The sequence below is a fragment of the Triplophysa rosa genome, linkage group LG18 (genome assembly GCF_024868665.1).
Source record: "Triplophysa rosa linkage group LG18, Trosa_1v2, whole genome shotgun sequence".
In the NCBI taxonomy this organism is placed as follows: Eukaryota; Metazoa; Chordata; class Actinopteri; order Cypriniformes; family Nemacheilidae; genus Triplophysa; species Triplophysa rosa.
Genome location: NC_079907.1, coordinates 337,634 through 355,031, shown reverse-complemented (window position 1 = coordinate 355,031; position 17,398 = coordinate 337,634). Strand labels below are relative to the sequence as shown.

The 17,398-nt window shown below is 42.4% G+C and overlaps 1 protein-coding gene across 1 annotated transcript in view; it reads left to right on the top strand.

The window, feature by feature from the left end:
* Positions 1-17,398, top strand: part of ryr2a (ryanodine receptor 2a (cardiac)) — a 100,413-nt gene that overhangs the window by 68,021 nt on the left and 14,994 nt on the right. Inside the window, exons 58-84 of the mRNA XM_057359207.1 lie at positions 2,444-2,567; positions 2,991-3,106; positions 3,197-3,261; positions 3,348-3,469; positions 3,619-3,668; positions 3,999-4,059; positions 4,144-4,382; positions 4,471-4,552; positions 4,633-4,763; positions 4,846-5,166; positions 5,325-5,565; positions 5,656-5,743; positions 5,830-5,922; positions 6,985-7,155; positions 7,231-7,290; positions 7,374-7,508; positions 7,589-7,701; positions 7,783-7,879; positions 8,092-8,198; positions 8,281-8,332; positions 9,120-9,170; positions 9,853-9,952; positions 10,036-10,115; positions 10,195-10,271; positions 10,593-10,666; positions 11,794-11,811; positions 14,367-14,447. Coding sequence (XP_057215190.1) covers positions 2,444-2,567; positions 2,991-3,106; positions 3,197-3,261; positions 3,348-3,469; positions 3,619-3,668; positions 3,999-4,059; positions 4,144-4,382; positions 4,471-4,552; positions 4,633-4,763; positions 4,846-5,166; positions 5,325-5,565; positions 5,656-5,743; positions 5,830-5,922; positions 6,985-7,155; positions 7,231-7,290; positions 7,374-7,508; positions 7,589-7,701; positions 7,783-7,879; positions 8,092-8,198; positions 8,281-8,332; positions 9,120-9,170; positions 9,853-9,952; positions 10,036-10,115; positions 10,195-10,271; positions 10,593-10,666; positions 11,794-11,811; positions 14,367-14,447 — 2,949 coding nt within the window. The remainder of the gene's footprint in view (positions 1-2,443; positions 2,568-2,990; positions 3,107-3,196; positions 3,262-3,347; positions 3,470-3,618; positions 3,669-3,998; positions 4,060-4,143; positions 4,383-4,470; positions 4,553-4,632; positions 4,764-4,845; positions 5,167-5,324; positions 5,566-5,655; positions 5,744-5,829; positions 5,923-6,984; positions 7,156-7,230; positions 7,291-7,373; positions 7,509-7,588; positions 7,702-7,782; positions 7,880-8,091; positions 8,199-8,280; positions 8,333-9,119; positions 9,171-9,852; positions 9,953-10,035; positions 10,116-10,194; positions 10,272-10,592; positions 10,667-11,793; positions 11,812-14,366; positions 14,448-17,398) is intronic.

Sequence of the window (17,398 nt, the reverse complement as noted above, 5' to 3'; positions counted from 1 at the left end):
ATTAAGTAGCCTAACTAAGTTATAATTAGGGTAGGCCTATAGCATATCAACAAACAAGATAGCCTACATTAGATCATGTTTTTATTATTTATAAAGCACAGCAATGTGTGTAAACAAAAAAGCGAATAGAAAGCAATGAACAGAAAGTACAGAACGCATTTGATGGCGGACTCGCGCAGAGCGTATGTAAGAGCAGACTGCCCATTAGCTCATTTATAGAACATACAAAGGCTAAACACTCGAGTCCGCATGTGCTTGTGATGTTAATATTATTTTACATGCTCTTGTTGAGGAAATGCAAGCGTTATGCTCGGATGAAAGTCGGCTCAATGTTTGTGAGCAATAACTCCGTCTGAGGAGTCTGCACAAACTCTGCACAGTGCTGAGCGATCGTGTTTATTCAAGTGCTGTTTTGTGATAAACATTCAAATCAAATACATGTCAAAGTTCTGTGAATCTAGAAGCTGAGATATTCTCATCTCAGTTTTATTGAGTGTGCTCAAGATGCATTCACCGCATTTACAGTTTATTCTGACATCAAATAACTTCAATCCGTCTTTCATGCATTTTAAATATTAAAATATTGAAATGTATTCTTAAGTAATTTTTCTCATAACTGTATGTAGCTTTAGATCTACCTTTTCGTTTTATGCCGGCACTCCACGCTTCCGTCCGCATTTTCCGCATCGCGTCAATAATACCCCAATACAGTATGGTTAGGCATGGCTCCAGTGAAATTATTATTATGCCTCTTTGAAATGACATAGTTTGCTTAAAACCTACCCGTTTCCTCCTTCAAAACGCCTCACAACTCGTCTTTCACGTTCTGAGCGTGCTGCAATTGGCACAAAGGAAACGCACGCTAGATCTGACCTAAAATTAAAACATTTCATTCCTCATACACTTTTAAAGACTATTAATCATTCTTTTTTCAAACATATTGTTTTAGTATGTCATTTAAAAGGGTTTTAAACGAAACATTAAAATGAAAGTCATTTAAATGATAACATTTTGTGTAATTTTTTCGTGTAATCGACTGTTGTTTTCAATGTCGACTAGTAGGAGTTTACCGTTTAAACGACTAGTCGATTAGTCTCGCACATCCCTACCGTCCACATCACAATCTGCGTATCGAAGTGAATAGTAAATGTGTGCAAACCAAACATTTGAACAGCAGGGTTGCCAGATCTGCGTGAAAACAAAACACCCCCAATACCAAATAATTTTACAGATTTAAATTTTACAGACCTTTTTTCCGTTACACACCATATTGTCTTTAAAATCAAGTTATTATAAACAGTTTGTATTTATAAATAACTCATGTTTTGTAACTTTAAAAAATGATCATTCAAAAAATATGAATCACATAATGAGTAAAGAACAAGATGTTATAGATTCAAAACACTGGAGATAGAAGGTCACATGGGATACAGTAATGTCTGTGTACATGTAGTTCTGTGTTGTTGTGTTGTGTTGTGTTGTGTTGTGTAATGCTCATTTTGGCAGATATATTCTGTCATTAGAAGAAAGACATTTAGATGCACTTGAAACAACTAGTAAGATTTACCCATTTTTTGTGTTATTTGTGCAATTTTTGCAGTTTTTTTTCAGGAAAAACTGTCTGCAAAAACTTGACACAAACAATTAAGTAAAATGTAGTTAAAAGTACTGTGTGAAAAAAACATTTAAAAAATGTAAAGTAAAATTTACTTTAAAAAACTGTGTGCGAAAAACAAAGTAAAGTTGTTTTTTATGGCACCACAAGATTGTGTTTCCACTGCTTGTGTCTGCTTTATAATGTGTGTGTGTGTGTGTGTGTGCGTGCGTGCGTGCGTGCGTGCGTGCGTGCGTGCGTGTGTGTTCGTGTGTTATATCAGGTGTTGTGTCATTTTTAGTGTGTGCGTGCGTGTGTGTGTGTGTGTGTGTGTGTGTGTATTTCAGGGTGTTGTTCTTTTTTAGTGTGTGTGTGTGTGTGTGTGTGTGCGTGGTGTGTGTGTGTGTGTGTGTGTGTGTGTGTGTTTGTGTTGTGCGTGCGTGGTGTGTGGTGCGTGTTGTGTTTGCGTGTGTGTGTGCGCGTGTGTGTGTGTGTGTGTGTGTGTGCGTGTGTGTGTGTGTGCGTGTGTTCGTGTGTGTGTGTGTGTTTCGTGTGTTATATAGCGTGTTGTGTCATTTTTGTGTGTGTGTGCGTGCGTGTGTGTGTGTGTGTGTGCGTGTCGTGTGTGTGTGTGTGTGTGTGTGCGTGTGTTCGTGTGTGTGTGTGTGTGTGTTATTAGGTGTTGTGTGTTTTTAATGTTGTGTTGTGTGTGTGTGGTGTGTGTGTGTGTGTGTGTGTGTGTGTCGGTGTGTGGTGTGTGTGCGTGTGTGTGTGTGCGTGTGTGTGTGTGTGTTTGTGTGTTATATCAGGTGTTGTGTAGTTTTACAATGATGTTTGTGTGTTTGTCAGGTGGAGGCAGTCATCCGTTGCTGGTTCCTTACGACACTTTAACTGCCAAAGAAAAATACAAAGACCGAGAAAAAGCACAAGACATCCTGAAGTTCTTTCAGATCAACGGATACACAGTGTCAAGGTCAAACATTACATCAGTAGATCTGTACAGAACAGCTCTAGACGTGTGTGTGTGTTAACGTGACGATGTGTGTGTGTGTGTGTGTGTGTGTGTGTGTGTGTGTGTGTGTGCGTGGGCGCGTGTGTGTGTGTGCGTGTGTGTGTGTGTGTTTGTGTGTTATATCAGGTGTTGTGTAGTTTTACAATGATGTTTGTGTGTTTGTCAGGTGGAGGCAGTCATCCGTTGCTGGTTCCTTACGACACTTTAACTGCCAAAGAAAAATACAAAGACCGAGAAAAAGCACAAGACATCCTGAAGTTCTTTCAGATCAACGGATACACAGTGTCAAGGTCAAACATTACATCAGTAGATCTGTACAGAACAGCTCTAGACGTGTGTGTGTGTTAACGTGACGTGTGTGTGTGTGTGTGTGTGTGTGTGCAGGGCTATGAAAGAACAGGATCTGGACACACCGTCTATAGAGAAGCGCTTCGCGTACACATTTCTCCAGCAGTTGATCACGTATGTGGACGAAGCTCATGAACACATGCTGGAGTTTGGTGAGATTACATGACAAAGAGCATTTCAATCACACCCAAACATAACACGTGGTGTTTTCCTGAAGATTCTGACAGTGGTGTTTATTTCAGATGTTGGCGTGAGATGTAAAGGCGATAAGATTCCTCATGAGCAGCAGGTGAAGTTTTTCGGAAAGGTTTGTTTCTCTTCTGACTGATGTGATGATGGTTCGTTTCCAGCTGGTTGTCAGATTCATCAGGTTGCTGTTCGGTGTATTTTCAGGTTGTTTTGCCGCTGGTGGATCAGTACTTCAAAAACCATCGACTTTACTTCCTGTCCACTGCCGTCCGTCCAATCAGCAGCGGCGGTCACGCCTCCAATAAAGAGAAGGAGATGGTGACCAGGTCAGCATGCTCTTGTGTTTTCTGACTGCAGCAGGATGATGATTTGTTTCGCTTGTTGACTTTTCTCTACTGTCTTCCTCATGAACTCCTCTAACATGTTCTTCTCATGTCTAATATCTCTCGATCGTGACCTCTCTTATGACTCTCAGCTTTTTCTGCAAACTGGGAGTTCTGGTCAGACACAGGATTTCTCTGTTTGGTAAGCCCAGCGAGTGCACGTGTGCGTGTATGTGTTTGATGTTTATTATTCGTGCTCAACCTCAGATGACTAAAGTCAAAGTTTAAATCTCTAAGCTGTTTTAACTTTCACGACATGACACCTTGTGAGAAGCAAAACTTGAATTGCACAGTTTTTGATCCACATGCAGAAACTACAAAGCCACGTGTGTTATCTGCAACAAACTGGATGATGTTATCGAGGCTTATGCGACTGGTTGAGATTTAAACGTTCGAGGACTCCTGAGCACCTTTATGTGTTTCTTTCTCTAAACATCCCGTGTGAACTTTGACCCCTGCGTGTCTGTTGCAGGAAATGACGCGGCTTCAATAGTGAACTGCCTGCACATACTGGGACAAACTCTGGACGCCAGGTGAGTCACGCACGCACGCATCACATTACCCATCAGGCCGTGTGTTCGCGTCTGAGCGATCCCGATGTGTGTCGTTGCGTTCAGGACGGTGATGAAAACCGGTCAGGATTCGGTGAAAGCGGCTCTGCGAGCGTTCTTCGAGAACGCAGCAGAAGATCTGGAGAAGACGATGGAGAATCTGCGACAGGGTCAGTTCACACACACCCGCGCACAACCCAAAGGTGTGACGCAGATCATCAACTACACCACCGTGGCGTTGCTGCCCGTCCTCTCATCGCTGTTCGAACACATCGGGCAGAACGTGTTTGGAGAGGATGTGATACGTGAGGAGATTTACCAGTCACAAAGAAATCACACGCTGTCTGCGTCACGTGTTCTGATACCTTCAGATGTGTTTCTCTGTCACTCTAGTGGATGATGTCCAGGTGTCCTGCTATCGCGTTTTAAACAGTTTGTACTCGCTCGGAACCAGTAAAAGCATCTATGTTGAGAGGTAAATCACAGATTCTGTCGCTGAAAGTTGTGTTCTTCTGTAAGTCGATGCTGTTATAGTCGTGTTGTTGTGGTGCGTAGACACCGGCCGGCTCTGGGGGAATGTCTGGCTGCGTTCTCGGGTGCGTTTCCCGTGGCCTTCCTGGAACCCGGTCTGAACCGACACAACACGTACTCCATCTACAACAGCAAAGCATCCCGAGAACGAGCAGGTACGTCACGTCCACACCTCAGTCTCACCGCAGACAGACCTTTCACGGGAAGACGCAAGTGAATAATCTCTCTCTCCGTCAGCTCTCGGTCTTCCGTCGCAGGTGGAGGAGGCGTGTGCGCAGGTGCCGTCTCTGGAGCGAGCGCTGCAGGACATCATGGAGCTGGCGGAGTCGGGCATGCGCTACACGCAGATGCCGCACGTGATGGAGGTTCTTCTGCCCATGCTCTGCAGCTACATGTCTCACTGGTGGGAGAGCGGACCTGAGAACAATCCAGAGCCGTCTGACAGCTGCTGCACGTCTCTCACCTCTGAACACATGAACACGCTGCTGGGAAACATCCTGAAGATCATCTACAACAACCTGGGCATCGACGAGGGAGCCTGGATGAAGAGACTCGCCGGTAAGCAGACGAGATGATGCCATGAGATGATGAGTTTTTTATTGAAGTAATCATGAAGAGGATGGAGGTGTAACATGAATGTAGATTGTGGAGGTCATAGTGAGAACGTTTGATTGCAGACTTGATCAATGATGTCTTGTCTGTCATGTGCGTCTCAGTGTTTTCTCAGCCCATCATTGGTAAAGCTAAATCTCAGCTGTTGAAGTCTCACTTTCTGCCGCTGATGGAGAAGCTGAAGAAGAAGGCGGCGACGGTTCTTCAGGATGAAGATCAGATGAAAGCTGAGGGTCGAGGCGAGTTGTCTGAATCCGAGCTGCTCATCCTCGACGAGTTCACCGTCCTCGTGCGAGATCTGTACGCCTTCTACCCGCTGCTCATACGATTCGTCGACTACAACAGGTACGACAGAGCAAAGCTCAGATGAGCTGTGATTGGACGCTTGCTGTGACCCGTCAGAGGTGACCGTGTGTCTGTTGAATTTGTATTTAGAGCCAAGTGGCTGAAAGAACCGAATCCAGAGGCAGAAGAATTGTTCCGGATGGTGGCAGAAGTCTTTATCTTCTGGGCCAAATCACACGTGAGACACGCACGCACACACGCACACACAGATCATCAGATGTTTATTGATCAGAATCAGTGATCTTTACATTTGTGTTTCTGCAGAACTTTAAGAGAGAGGAGCAGAACTTTGTGGTTCAAAATGAAATCAACAACATGTCCTTCCTCATCACAGACACCAAATCCAAAATGTCAAAGGTACCAAACACGCACATGTTGGGTTTCCATGTTTTATGGGGACATTCCATAGACACAATGGTTTTTATACTGTACAAACTGTTTTTCATATTCCCTCCCCCTAACAATCACACACAACTGTCTGCTCTTTTACATTTTCACAAAAGTTCATTCTGTATGATTTATAAGCTTGTTTCCTCATGGGGACCAAAACATGTCCCCACAAGGACAAGGGTTTTGGATATTGCCATCTTTGTGGGGACATTTTGTCCCCGTACCGTAGGGTTTACCAGGTACACACACACGCACGCACACAAACGCACGCACACACACACGCACGCACACAAACACACACACGCACGCACACAAACGCACGCACACACACACACAAACACACGCACGCACACAAACACACACACGCACACACAAACACACGCACGCACACAAACACACTCACAAACACACGCACACAAACACACGCACACACAGGCACGCGCACACACACAAACACACTCACACAAACACACGCACACACACAAACACACACACACACACACACACACACACACACACACACGCGCAAACACACACACACGCACACAAGCACGCACACACAAACACACACACACGCACGCACACACATACACTCACACACGCACACACACACACACACACACACACACACATAAACACACAAACAAACGCACACACACACACGCGCAAACACACACACACGCACACAAGCACGCACACACAAACACACACACACGCACGCACACACATACACTCACACACGCACACACACACACACACATAAACACACAAACAATTTCAATTAAACATCATTTAGTTGATTTACAATCAGTTTACATCGTGGGTTCTACGTGGCCATGTGTAGAAACCTGTACCGTGGTAATGATGCTTTCATCTGCTCACTGGATGTGATATAGAGCATGCCATTATTCACCCAAATATTTCGAATGACACTTTAGTAAAGGTTTGGTATGTATTTATGGTATGTACCCTAGTAAATGTCTAGCGTGGTTTTACCGCGGTAAGCTAAGCTTGTGCACATGTGTGCAGGGTGCGGTGTCAGACCCGGAGAGGAAGAAGATGAAGAAGCGCGGCGACCGCTACTCACTGCAGACGTCTCTGATCGTGGCGGCTCTGAAGAGATTACTGCCCGTGGGTCTGAACATCTGTGTGCCGGGAGATCAGGAGCTCATCGCGCTCGCCAAGAACCGCTTCACACAGGTCCACATCTCCTTTAAACAAACGCTCGTTCAGTCACATTCTACCGCCAGCTGAACGCGTGTTGTGTTTCCACAGAAAGACACCGAAGATGAAGTGAGAGAGATCGTCCGGAACAACCTCCATCTGCAGGGGAAGGTCGACATCTCTTCGTCTCTTCTTCTTCCAATCAGAAGAGTTTGTGCGATGATGAGAAATGTTGATTTGATGTTGATTTGTAGTTGGAGGATCCTGCGATCCGCTGGCAGATGGCTCTGTATAAAGACGTGCCGAACCGCAGCGAGGACACATCTGACCCCGAGAAGACGGTGGAGAGAGTTCTGAACATCGCTCACGTGCTCTTTCACCTGGATCAGGTGAGCGTCATCATGTGTCATCTGTCGGCGGTCACGTGTGTGCGGCGTGTGGGAAGTCTGACGGGTGTTCCTTCCTTCAGGTTGAACATCCACAGAGAAGCAAGAAGGCCGTTTGGCACAAGCTGTTGTCGAAACAGAGAAAGAGAGCCGTGGTGGCGTGTTTCAGGATGGCGCCGCTCTATAATCTGCCCAGGTGAGGAAGCGCTTCTGTCTCCAGACTCTCTGAGGAGCTGTCAATCATCTCACGGCATCTTCTCGTGGTGTTTTTACACAGACACAGAGCCGTCAATCTGTTCCTTCAGGGTTATGAGAAGTCCTGGATCGAGACCGAGGAACATTATTTCGAAGACAAGTTGATCGAGGATTTGGCTGTCAGTATTTTCCTCTTTTCTAGAATCTCACGGACTGTAGTGATGAGACGCCATCTGTCTGTTTATCTTTATTTCAATCTGATCTCTCTGTAAGTCTCTTTGGAGAAAAGCGTCTGCTAAATGACCAAATGTCATCTTTCTAACTCATGTTTAGCGGCACTCTTCTGTAGACACGTACAGTGACGCGGGTCAGTGGTGTTTGTGTGTTGTAGAAACCCGGTGTTGACGAACCGTCAGAAGAAGATGAGATGATCAAACACATTGATCCGTTACATCAGCTCATTCAGCTCTTCAGCAGAACTGCACTGACTGAGAAATGGTGCGTTTCACACAACACAACAACACAACGCTGGTTTCATCGTGTTTCACACGTGTATCTGACAGAAGTTGGTTTGTTGTAGTAAACTGGAGGAGGATCAGCTCTACATGGCGTATGCTGATATAATGGCGAAGGTGAGACAGAACTCGTACAGGACCGTAAGAGCTGATCTCATAACACATAACACATGTCAGTAACACACATGAAGAACACGCGCACTAGTACAGCAGTGTTTACCTCCTCAAGCTTGGTGTGCAGACGTTTTAACGTGACACAAAAACATATTGCCAATAATAATAAGACACTAGTTTAAAGGACCAGTGTGTCATTTTTTGGAAGATCTATTGACAGAAATGCAATGTAATATATATAACTACACTGCAAAAAATGACATTCGTACTAATCATTTTTGTCTTGTTTTTAGTGAAAATATCTCAAACTTCTTAAATCAATGTACAATTACTGATCCAAGATATTTGGTCTTGTTTTATGAAAAATAATATAAGAATGAAGTATATTTATGGTATATAGTATTATAGCACGTATATTAAGGAATTTCAGCTCTGCTTCTGGAACACGAGCGCACGCTGCTCACACGTCCAATAAGGCATCTATCTATAATCAACGGTTCAAGCTCACATCATTGAATGGAGGCGGGGACTCATTTGCATATTCATAAATCAGGGTGTGGAGTTATATTCAACATTATCACATGAAAAAACGTTTACATACTAAATGCTATTTTAATGCTTAAAGACGAGTTTTATGTGATAAAATGATTGACTTCAAATTAATAATATAGTATAAGATCTGTTTTTAATAAAAAATGTAACTGGTCTGTTCTATTGTATGAATGAAGTGTAACGTAAAAAAGGTTTGTTGGCTTGTTTGTGAGATTGTGTTGTTGTGTTTCATGTTCAGAGCTGTCATGATGGAGAGGAGGATGAAGAGGAGGAGGTGAAGAGTTTTGAGGTACGTCTCTGATGTTCTCATGATGTCATAACAGAGATCATTTCTAAAACTAATGCCAGCTGTATTGATGTGTTTATGGAACATTCTCGAGTCTCGAGTAGCACAGGAACGTTTTCACTAATAGCCCAAAATACACTGTGGGGGTCAAAATGATTGATTTTTCTTTCATGCCAAAATCATTAGGATGTTAAGTAATGATCATGTTCCATGAAGATATTTTCTTCCTACCGGAGACAAATCAGAACTTAATTTTGGTAAGAAACATTCTTCATTTAGGCAACTTTAAAGGCCGTTTTCTCAAGATTTGTATATTTTGCACCCTCAGATTCCAGATTTGTAAATAGTTGTACCTCTGCCAAATATCGTCCTGTCCTAACAAACCATACATCAATGGAAACTTATTTATTCAGCTTTCAGACGATGTAAACTTCACAGTTTCAAAAAATTGACCCTTAAGACAGTCAGACTGGAGACCTGTTAAACCGGCTCACCATCTTCAAGCTGGTTTATTTACAGCAGGGCTTTTGTCTGAGCTGCTTCAGACCCTCACAGTCCAGTCATATGAGACCTGACATATCAGAAACTAAAGTCATGGTGTTTGTGAGATTGAGACGTCTCTCACTCTCTCTCACTCTCTCTCTCTCTCTCTCTCTCTCTCTCTCTCTGTGTGTGTGACGTGCAGGAGAAGGAGATGGAGAAACAGAAGCTGTTATATCAGCAGGCCAGACTTCATGATCGAGGAGCTGCAGAGATGGTCCTGCAAACCATCAGCGCCAGCAAAGGTCAGAATTCACCCGGCGCTTCATATGATCCTCACCCCTCGTCATGTCATGTGACGTCACGTCTGTTTATCTGTGCGGTGCAGGAGAGATGGGGCCGATGGTTGCTTCTACACTCAAACTGGGTATCGCCGTGCTCAACGGAGGAAACTCAACCGTACAACAGGTAACCAAACAGCACTTCACAAAACACAAATCATAAAGACTGTGCTTCACCTGGCCAATGTGTTCTGTGTCTGTCCTAGAAAATGTTGGATTACCTGAAAGACAAGCGGGATGTGGGCTTCTTCCAGAGTTTGGCCGGACTGATGCAGTCGTGCAGGTGCGTCCTTCAAAACCACAACTTTCCACACTTGTTTTCAAAGCTCAGCCCAGAACGCGAGGGCCACGAGACGCATGCCAACTTGCTACTGTAAACAGATTCCTCTGATTGGTTCACTGCTTTTGGAACTGACATTGGTGAGCAGCGCTGCATGTAAAAGTGTTATTATTTTTAACTTGACACGGCGCGGCGCTCATGCACGACACGTCTGTCAAACGCGTGTTTACATTGGAAAAACACGTTCTGTCTGAATGGCCCCTAAATCTGTCTTTATGTATATGAATGTAAATATGTTTGAGATGTTTGTGACGTGTGTTTCAGTGTTTTGGACCTGAACGCGTTTGAGCGGCAGAATAAAGCTGAAGGTCTCGGGATGGTGACAGAAGAAGGTTCAGGTATGATTGATCGTCTCATGAGAATATTCACGGATGCACATTGACTGACTTTCCTGTACAATACGGTATTGGGGAAATACGTCATGACATCACGGTGACATTATTTTTCACTACATTATGATGTCATTTGTGTCATTCTGTAGATATGACTTTTACTTGGTAAAAGAAATGTGTTTTTGTGTTGGTTGGTCTCCATTTCGAGTCTGTGTGATGTTTTCTCACGATTGTTTTGATGGCGTGCGTGTGAAGTGAGATGAATGAATGCGAGAATCTATCACATGATGAAAAACAAACTCATCTTCTGTCTTTGATAACCGGTTGTTTCATTCACATCAGATCGTTTCATCTGAAATATGAAGCATGAAGCTCAACTTTCATTTTTATTGATTTATGTGAGAATTTCTGTTCCAGGTTTACGTTCGCTGTGTTTTAACATGACTTTAAAAGGATAATAGTTCAGACAGAAATGAAAAGCGGTCTTTATTTACTCGCCGTCATGTTTCAAACTGGTTTGACTTTATTTCTTTCATGAATAAGTCCCAGAAGCGTTTATTTCCATTTGATGAAAGTGTATTGATCAAACAGTCCAACAGGTTTACAGCGACATGAGTGCGAGTGAATGATGACTGAGTTTTCGTTTTTGGATGAACTATGAAACCTGTGCAGTAGTTTTTCTTTCTCTGATAACCTTATTCTCCGTTTTCACTTCTTTTGTCATAATGCACTTTTCTAACGGCTTCTACACTTGATCCATTCAGATTTGGGTTCGAACAGCATCATTTCAACTCCAGTCAATTAGTTTCTACAAAACCAGTCAAAAGAAGCTTGAGCTACAGCCGCTGTTTTATCTAAATCATATTCACAGAGACACGGAGCGCTTCATCAAACACAAGGTCTGAATATTTAATAATCACCTCTAACATTACATCGTGACCAATCAGAGAGTTTCAGTTTCCTCTGTGGTGTTGTAGCTCCGCCCACTGTCTCAAGCTGAAACGGTGCTGATTGAATCCAAGTCTGTGTTTCCCATTGGGCAGCGACTGACCTTTTGACCTGTATGACTTCTCACCTTTTCTTTCCTTTTTTCTTCTTTTTTCGGTTAACGTACCGTCTTCCTCCTTTATCAGTCCTCACTCATGAGCGTGGTAATTATGACTTCTGCAATCATTTTACCGATCTGTACATGTGTGTGTGTGTGACCCTGAGCCCGACACCTTCCCCCTGCCCCGCCCCCCACTACAACTGTAGCCAATCACATGCTGTCTTTGCTTACTCATCCGGGTTTGCCCTATTTAGACATGAGGCGTTGAGATCAGAGCCGTTGAGAGAGAGAGTTACGTCAACTCCGTTGGCTCCAGTTTTCTCACAGCAACGGCGGTTCATGGAGGCTCTCAATAGTTCCCGGAAGTGACTAGAAACACACGGAGCTGCTGCACGACAGACCAGTCGTGACGAACTTTTAACAGATTTAAAGACATAAGTCATTTAATGAATAAAAAAATGAAAGAAATAAAGCATTTAAAGAGAAAACATAACTTCCTGGAACTATCTGAAGGCTCCATGAGTCACGAGACACGTGAAAATTTTGAACTTCCGTTGTCGCGACTCTCTCTCTCAACGGCTCTGGTTAAGATGAACTGATGATTGGCTTAATGAACATATTTTTAAGACATTAACAGGTTTTTAATTTATTTCAAAGCACAATTTACAAGACGTGATTCAAAAAAATAATTAACATTTTTATTATAAAAAAGCAACAAAAGAAAAAATATTTTTATGTGCTTTTGTTATTTTACTGTTGTTATTTAAACGGAGACCTTACTTTATATTTTTTTATATTTTATAATATATTTAATTTAAAATGATTTCATATTGCTAAAAGCATTTCCTTATAGGCTATTGAACAGTTTAATTAAAGCGATCATATCAGTTACGCAAGACAATTAGCTCCTCCCACCTTATGCTGTGCATCTCTGATTGGTTGATCTGGACTGTGGCGCAGCGGCTGGGTGTTTGGTCAGGAGTGTGTGTGTTTATGTGCGTGCGTGTGTGTGCGCGCGTGTGTGTGTGTGTGTGTGTGTGTGTGTGTGTGTGTGTGTGTGTGATGATGGTCTCTCAGCAGCAGTCTCTCTTTACTCCTCCTCCTCCTCCTCTGTGATTGGTCGAGCTGTTCAGTTGGTGTCATATGCTGTCGTCTCTGCTTTTCTTCTCTGTTTTGTTTTGTTTTCTGGTCAGGTTATTTCTTTGCTCTCACACGTTGAGTGTTTTTGTGTTTTTCTGCAGATCAGTGTTGTGTTTTTCATCGGGTTTCATCATAATTCACAGTTGAGTTTGATGTTCTGATGACCACAGGAAGTCTAACCAAACCACAGATATTTGTATTATTCGGATTCATAGGCTGATTGTGTATTCTTATCATAAAATACATAAAAAGTGCGTAGCAGTTGTATAGTTGTGTATTTTGCATGCTATATTTCAAGTGAATAGCGTGTGTAGATGTTGACTGGCTTCAGTTCTGGTTGACCATTGTACTGATTCACACCTGAAAGTGCATTTACTGATGCTTTATTACCATCTGAAGTGTGTTGATCTCCTCACGTACAGTACAGTGTGCCAAACCCCTGTGTTGTCTACATAGCAACTGTCCTGTAAGACGGCACACTAACACGCATGAATTCTTCTGCATACAAACAGCATGATGTAAAGAACACGCAACTGGATTTGCAGTTTTTTAATAATAATATTAAACATTAATTAATGAACAAACATTTGAACATCTGAATTGGAAATCGTGAATAAATGACAGTAAACTACTATGAATATATTTGCAATTCATCTTCGTCCATCACCTGGCAAGCTGTGGGATTCTGGGATTGCCTTTTTTAAACTAGGCACCTAAAGTGATTGTTTGCCCCAAAACGAAAATTCTGTCACCATTTATTCTCTCTCACGTGGTTGTAAACCTGTATGTGACTTTCTTCAGTGGAACACGAAAGAAGATATTTTGAAAGAAATGTCTCTGTGGTTTTGTGTTTACACTATGACAGTCAATGGGGTTCATCAACATTCTTCAAAATATCTTCTTTTGTGTTGTGAAGAAGAAAAAAACTCATTTAGGTTTGCCGTGACGAGGGAGTGAATAAATGAGGTGTCTCTTTAAAGAGAGCTCCTGTGATGCCTCAGAATACCACCTATGTAGACAGCACACTGGGTTTTAACAGTACAACAGTTCAATATCATATCAGTTGAAGCACTTTGATGTTGTGTGGTTTCTGGAGCAGGTTTGTGGTTCTGCTGTGTTTCGACGAATACTGTGACATTCTAAGCCATCGTACTGTAATCCTCCTCCCATACGACTGAAACAGCACTCTGTCTCCAAACGCCTCGAACATCAAATCACACCTGTCATATGTCTCACTTTCACTCTCTCTAGACTCCACACCAAACGTCTGAATCGGACTTGTGATCATATCTTGATAATATAAAACCAGTTTTATTTCAGTAAGTGATAGATTTGTATTTCTGAGGCGTTGGATATAAACTGCTGCTGATCATACGGTAGCTCATGTTTACAGTGTCAGTATGTTCATGTGTGTGTGGCCTTGTGTGTCATCATGAGCGGAGATCTGGAGCGTCACAGCTGCTCAGGATGCTCATGATGACGTCACCTCTAACGACTCACTGTGATGATGTCACACAGGTGAAAAGGTCATGCAGGATGATGAATTCACCTGTGACCTCTTCCGCTTCCTGCAGCTGCTCTGTGAGGGACACAACTCAGGTGAGTGTCAGCGGGACAAACATCTGACGTGATTCTAGTGCAGGCCAGACCGGAGAGATGTGATGCGAGAGGAACCGTTTATACACTGATTCAGTGTGAATCTGATATTAAACGTGAACATGTTTAGACTCAGTTTTCAGTAGGAAAGTCTAACAGCGCGTACAAGAATCAACCACGGTTTTACTACGAATTAAACTAAAGTCCCAGTGAAATTAAAAAGAACTATTCTTATTTCTTCATGAAATATTGCAGCGTTTATTGTAAATAGTTGAACAAAGTGAGTCATTTTCTTTTTAAAAATCGTGTGGCCTCATAATCTTCAGTTAAAATCTGTGGTAAGAGCATTGCGTTAACAACGCAAGGTTGTGGGTTCGATCCCAGGGGATTGCGCATGCCTATGTATAAATGTATAGGATAATGCAGTGCAAGTCGCTTTGGATAAAAGCGTCTGCCAAATGCATAAATGTAAATGTAAATGTAATGACTATCCATCTTAAATGACGTATGTTAGACGGCTTGGGCGGAGCATCCGTTAACTCCTCCCCTTCAACTGTCAGTCTGCTGCCAGTTCCATTGCAAAATGCAATGGCTGTTTTTATACATCCAATCAAATCGCAGTGAAAAACGCAAGCCACGCCCACTAGTTTTCTCCATTGAATTTCCTTTCCACTCAGAAATGTGTCAGAATACGGAAGTAAAAACGATCGCAGCTTCCGGTTCACAGGGACTTGAAACTAAAATACCATGTTTACTATAGTGAAATCATGCTCGACACAAATGAATCGTGGTTTTGTTACAGCAACCCTGATATTTATAGTCAAACTGTGTTTATAAAAATGATCATCAATACAACAAAAAAACACGGTTGCTTCACTTTTACTATAGTTCAACCGCCGGTAATTTGTGTTCATTTTTGGAGATGTACACTCAAAAAACATTTTGTGTTCAGTTAAAGGGAAACTCCACAGAAAGATGAAAATTCTGCCATGAATTATGGAAATTTGGTCATTCCCACTTCTGATGTCATGATTCCGAGCTGGTTTTGTTCAGGTGATTTGTTGTCGGAAAGAATGGTGGACTCCAGATTCATGCTTGTGTGTGTGTGTGTGTGTGTGTGTGTGTTGGGGAAATGTTATATGGTGATAGTTTTCAACCGCACATAATGTATAGTTTTACTAGTCAGCTTGCGGACTATTCTGGAATATTGGTGAAATACATGCTGTTTTCGCAGTGTACAAAAACATACAGTATGCTTCAGAGGGTTATTCATATATGTAAATATGTACTAATTTAACGACAAGACAAGGCAATGAAGCTGTTGCGGAAAAACTAATCAATCAAATACGTCACAGCACAAATCCTTTACCCATCCGCAATGTTGATCGTGTGTAAGGCCCGCCCATCTCGGGATCTCGGGTATCAAAATTATTCCCCAACTCCTCAGTGGGAAACGTGACATCAGAGGGCGTTCATGTGCAATTTTTCCCTCGGAAACTCATATTTCCGATCATTCAGATCAAATTCAGAGTTTCGATGAGGTTAACACGTTCCTTTTAAGAGTGTTGTGTGTAATTAGTTACTGTAATTGACCCTTAGCTAAGCCACGCCCAAAAACCGCCACAGGCCAATCGTGGTTTAGCAACCGTAACTAGGCGCGGGAGGTCTGTCAAGCTTTCGAGCGAGGGAAACATGCCGAAGCGTTGTTTGTATGGATTGTGTAAATCTGATAGCCAGTATCCTAAAAGTTTGGACGGGGTGGTGGAATGTTTTCCCTTCCCGAAACCTAAAACCCAAGGGGAGAAATGTCGGACGTGGATCAAGCAGTGTGGAAGGCCCCATTCACAACTAAATGTGGGACATTCTAAAACGCTTAACGCGAAAAACGCTTAACGTAGCTTAATGTACCTAAACAGCGATCAAGGAAAACCAAATATAAGCGCTACTAAAATATAAGCGGGCGAATGTTATCATTCATAGGCTTTAGCTTCAATTTTGATTAAATTATTTTCTAATCGGTTGCATATTATGTCGTGGATATATCCCTCGAATGTACACTGCAGTCCCTTTTGTCTTGCTCTCTCAGATATTTCACATGTTCGCCAAAAATGACAAATTATCTCCTTGGGAATGTCTGACACCGGCGCATACATACTGTAATACACTTGCCAGGCGTGAAAGCTTGACAGGCGTAGCAACAGTAACTAAGGAGGGCGGGGCTTAGCGAAGGGTCAATTGAATTACACCTTCCCCTTGAAAAAGTAAAGTAAGGAATTACTCTAATTTTGTCTGTAATTTAATTACAGTTACTTCTGATGAATACTGTGTAATATATTCAATAGTGGAAACGACATCAAAATTATGAGTCTAACTTTAAAATTCATACTTTGAATTACTTTGAATTACAAGGTTGATTTTTGTAGCGGTTTTAGCTCACCAAATATGGTTCTCCACCAGATCTTTCAAGATCATATCCGTGAAATGAGTCATTTAAAACATCAATTTCAGTCAAGGAATTAGTTTAGCTCAAAGGAAAATACGTATAATAATCCTGATCGAATATACATATTTTACGGTCTCTGATTAGTAATATAAAGCATAACAATACTTGTATGCATTCGTCCAGCAAATGCCTCAATGATATTATATACTTTACATTATCTCATGGCCATAAGTAACTTTGAACAAAACAATGACGATCGCATAAAACAAACATACATGTAACATAAATTGGCTAGGAAGCGGAGAGAGAGAGGTGAGAGAGAGAGAGAGAGAGAGAAGAGAGAGAGAGAGAGAGAGAGAGAGAGAGAGAGAGAGAGAGAGAGAGAGAGAGAGAGAGAGAGAGAGAGAGAGAGAGAGAGAGAGAGAGAGAGAGAGAGAGAGAGAGAGAGAGAGAGAGAGAGAGAGAGAGAGAGAGAGAGAGAGAGAGAGAGAGAGAGAGAGAGAGAGAGAGA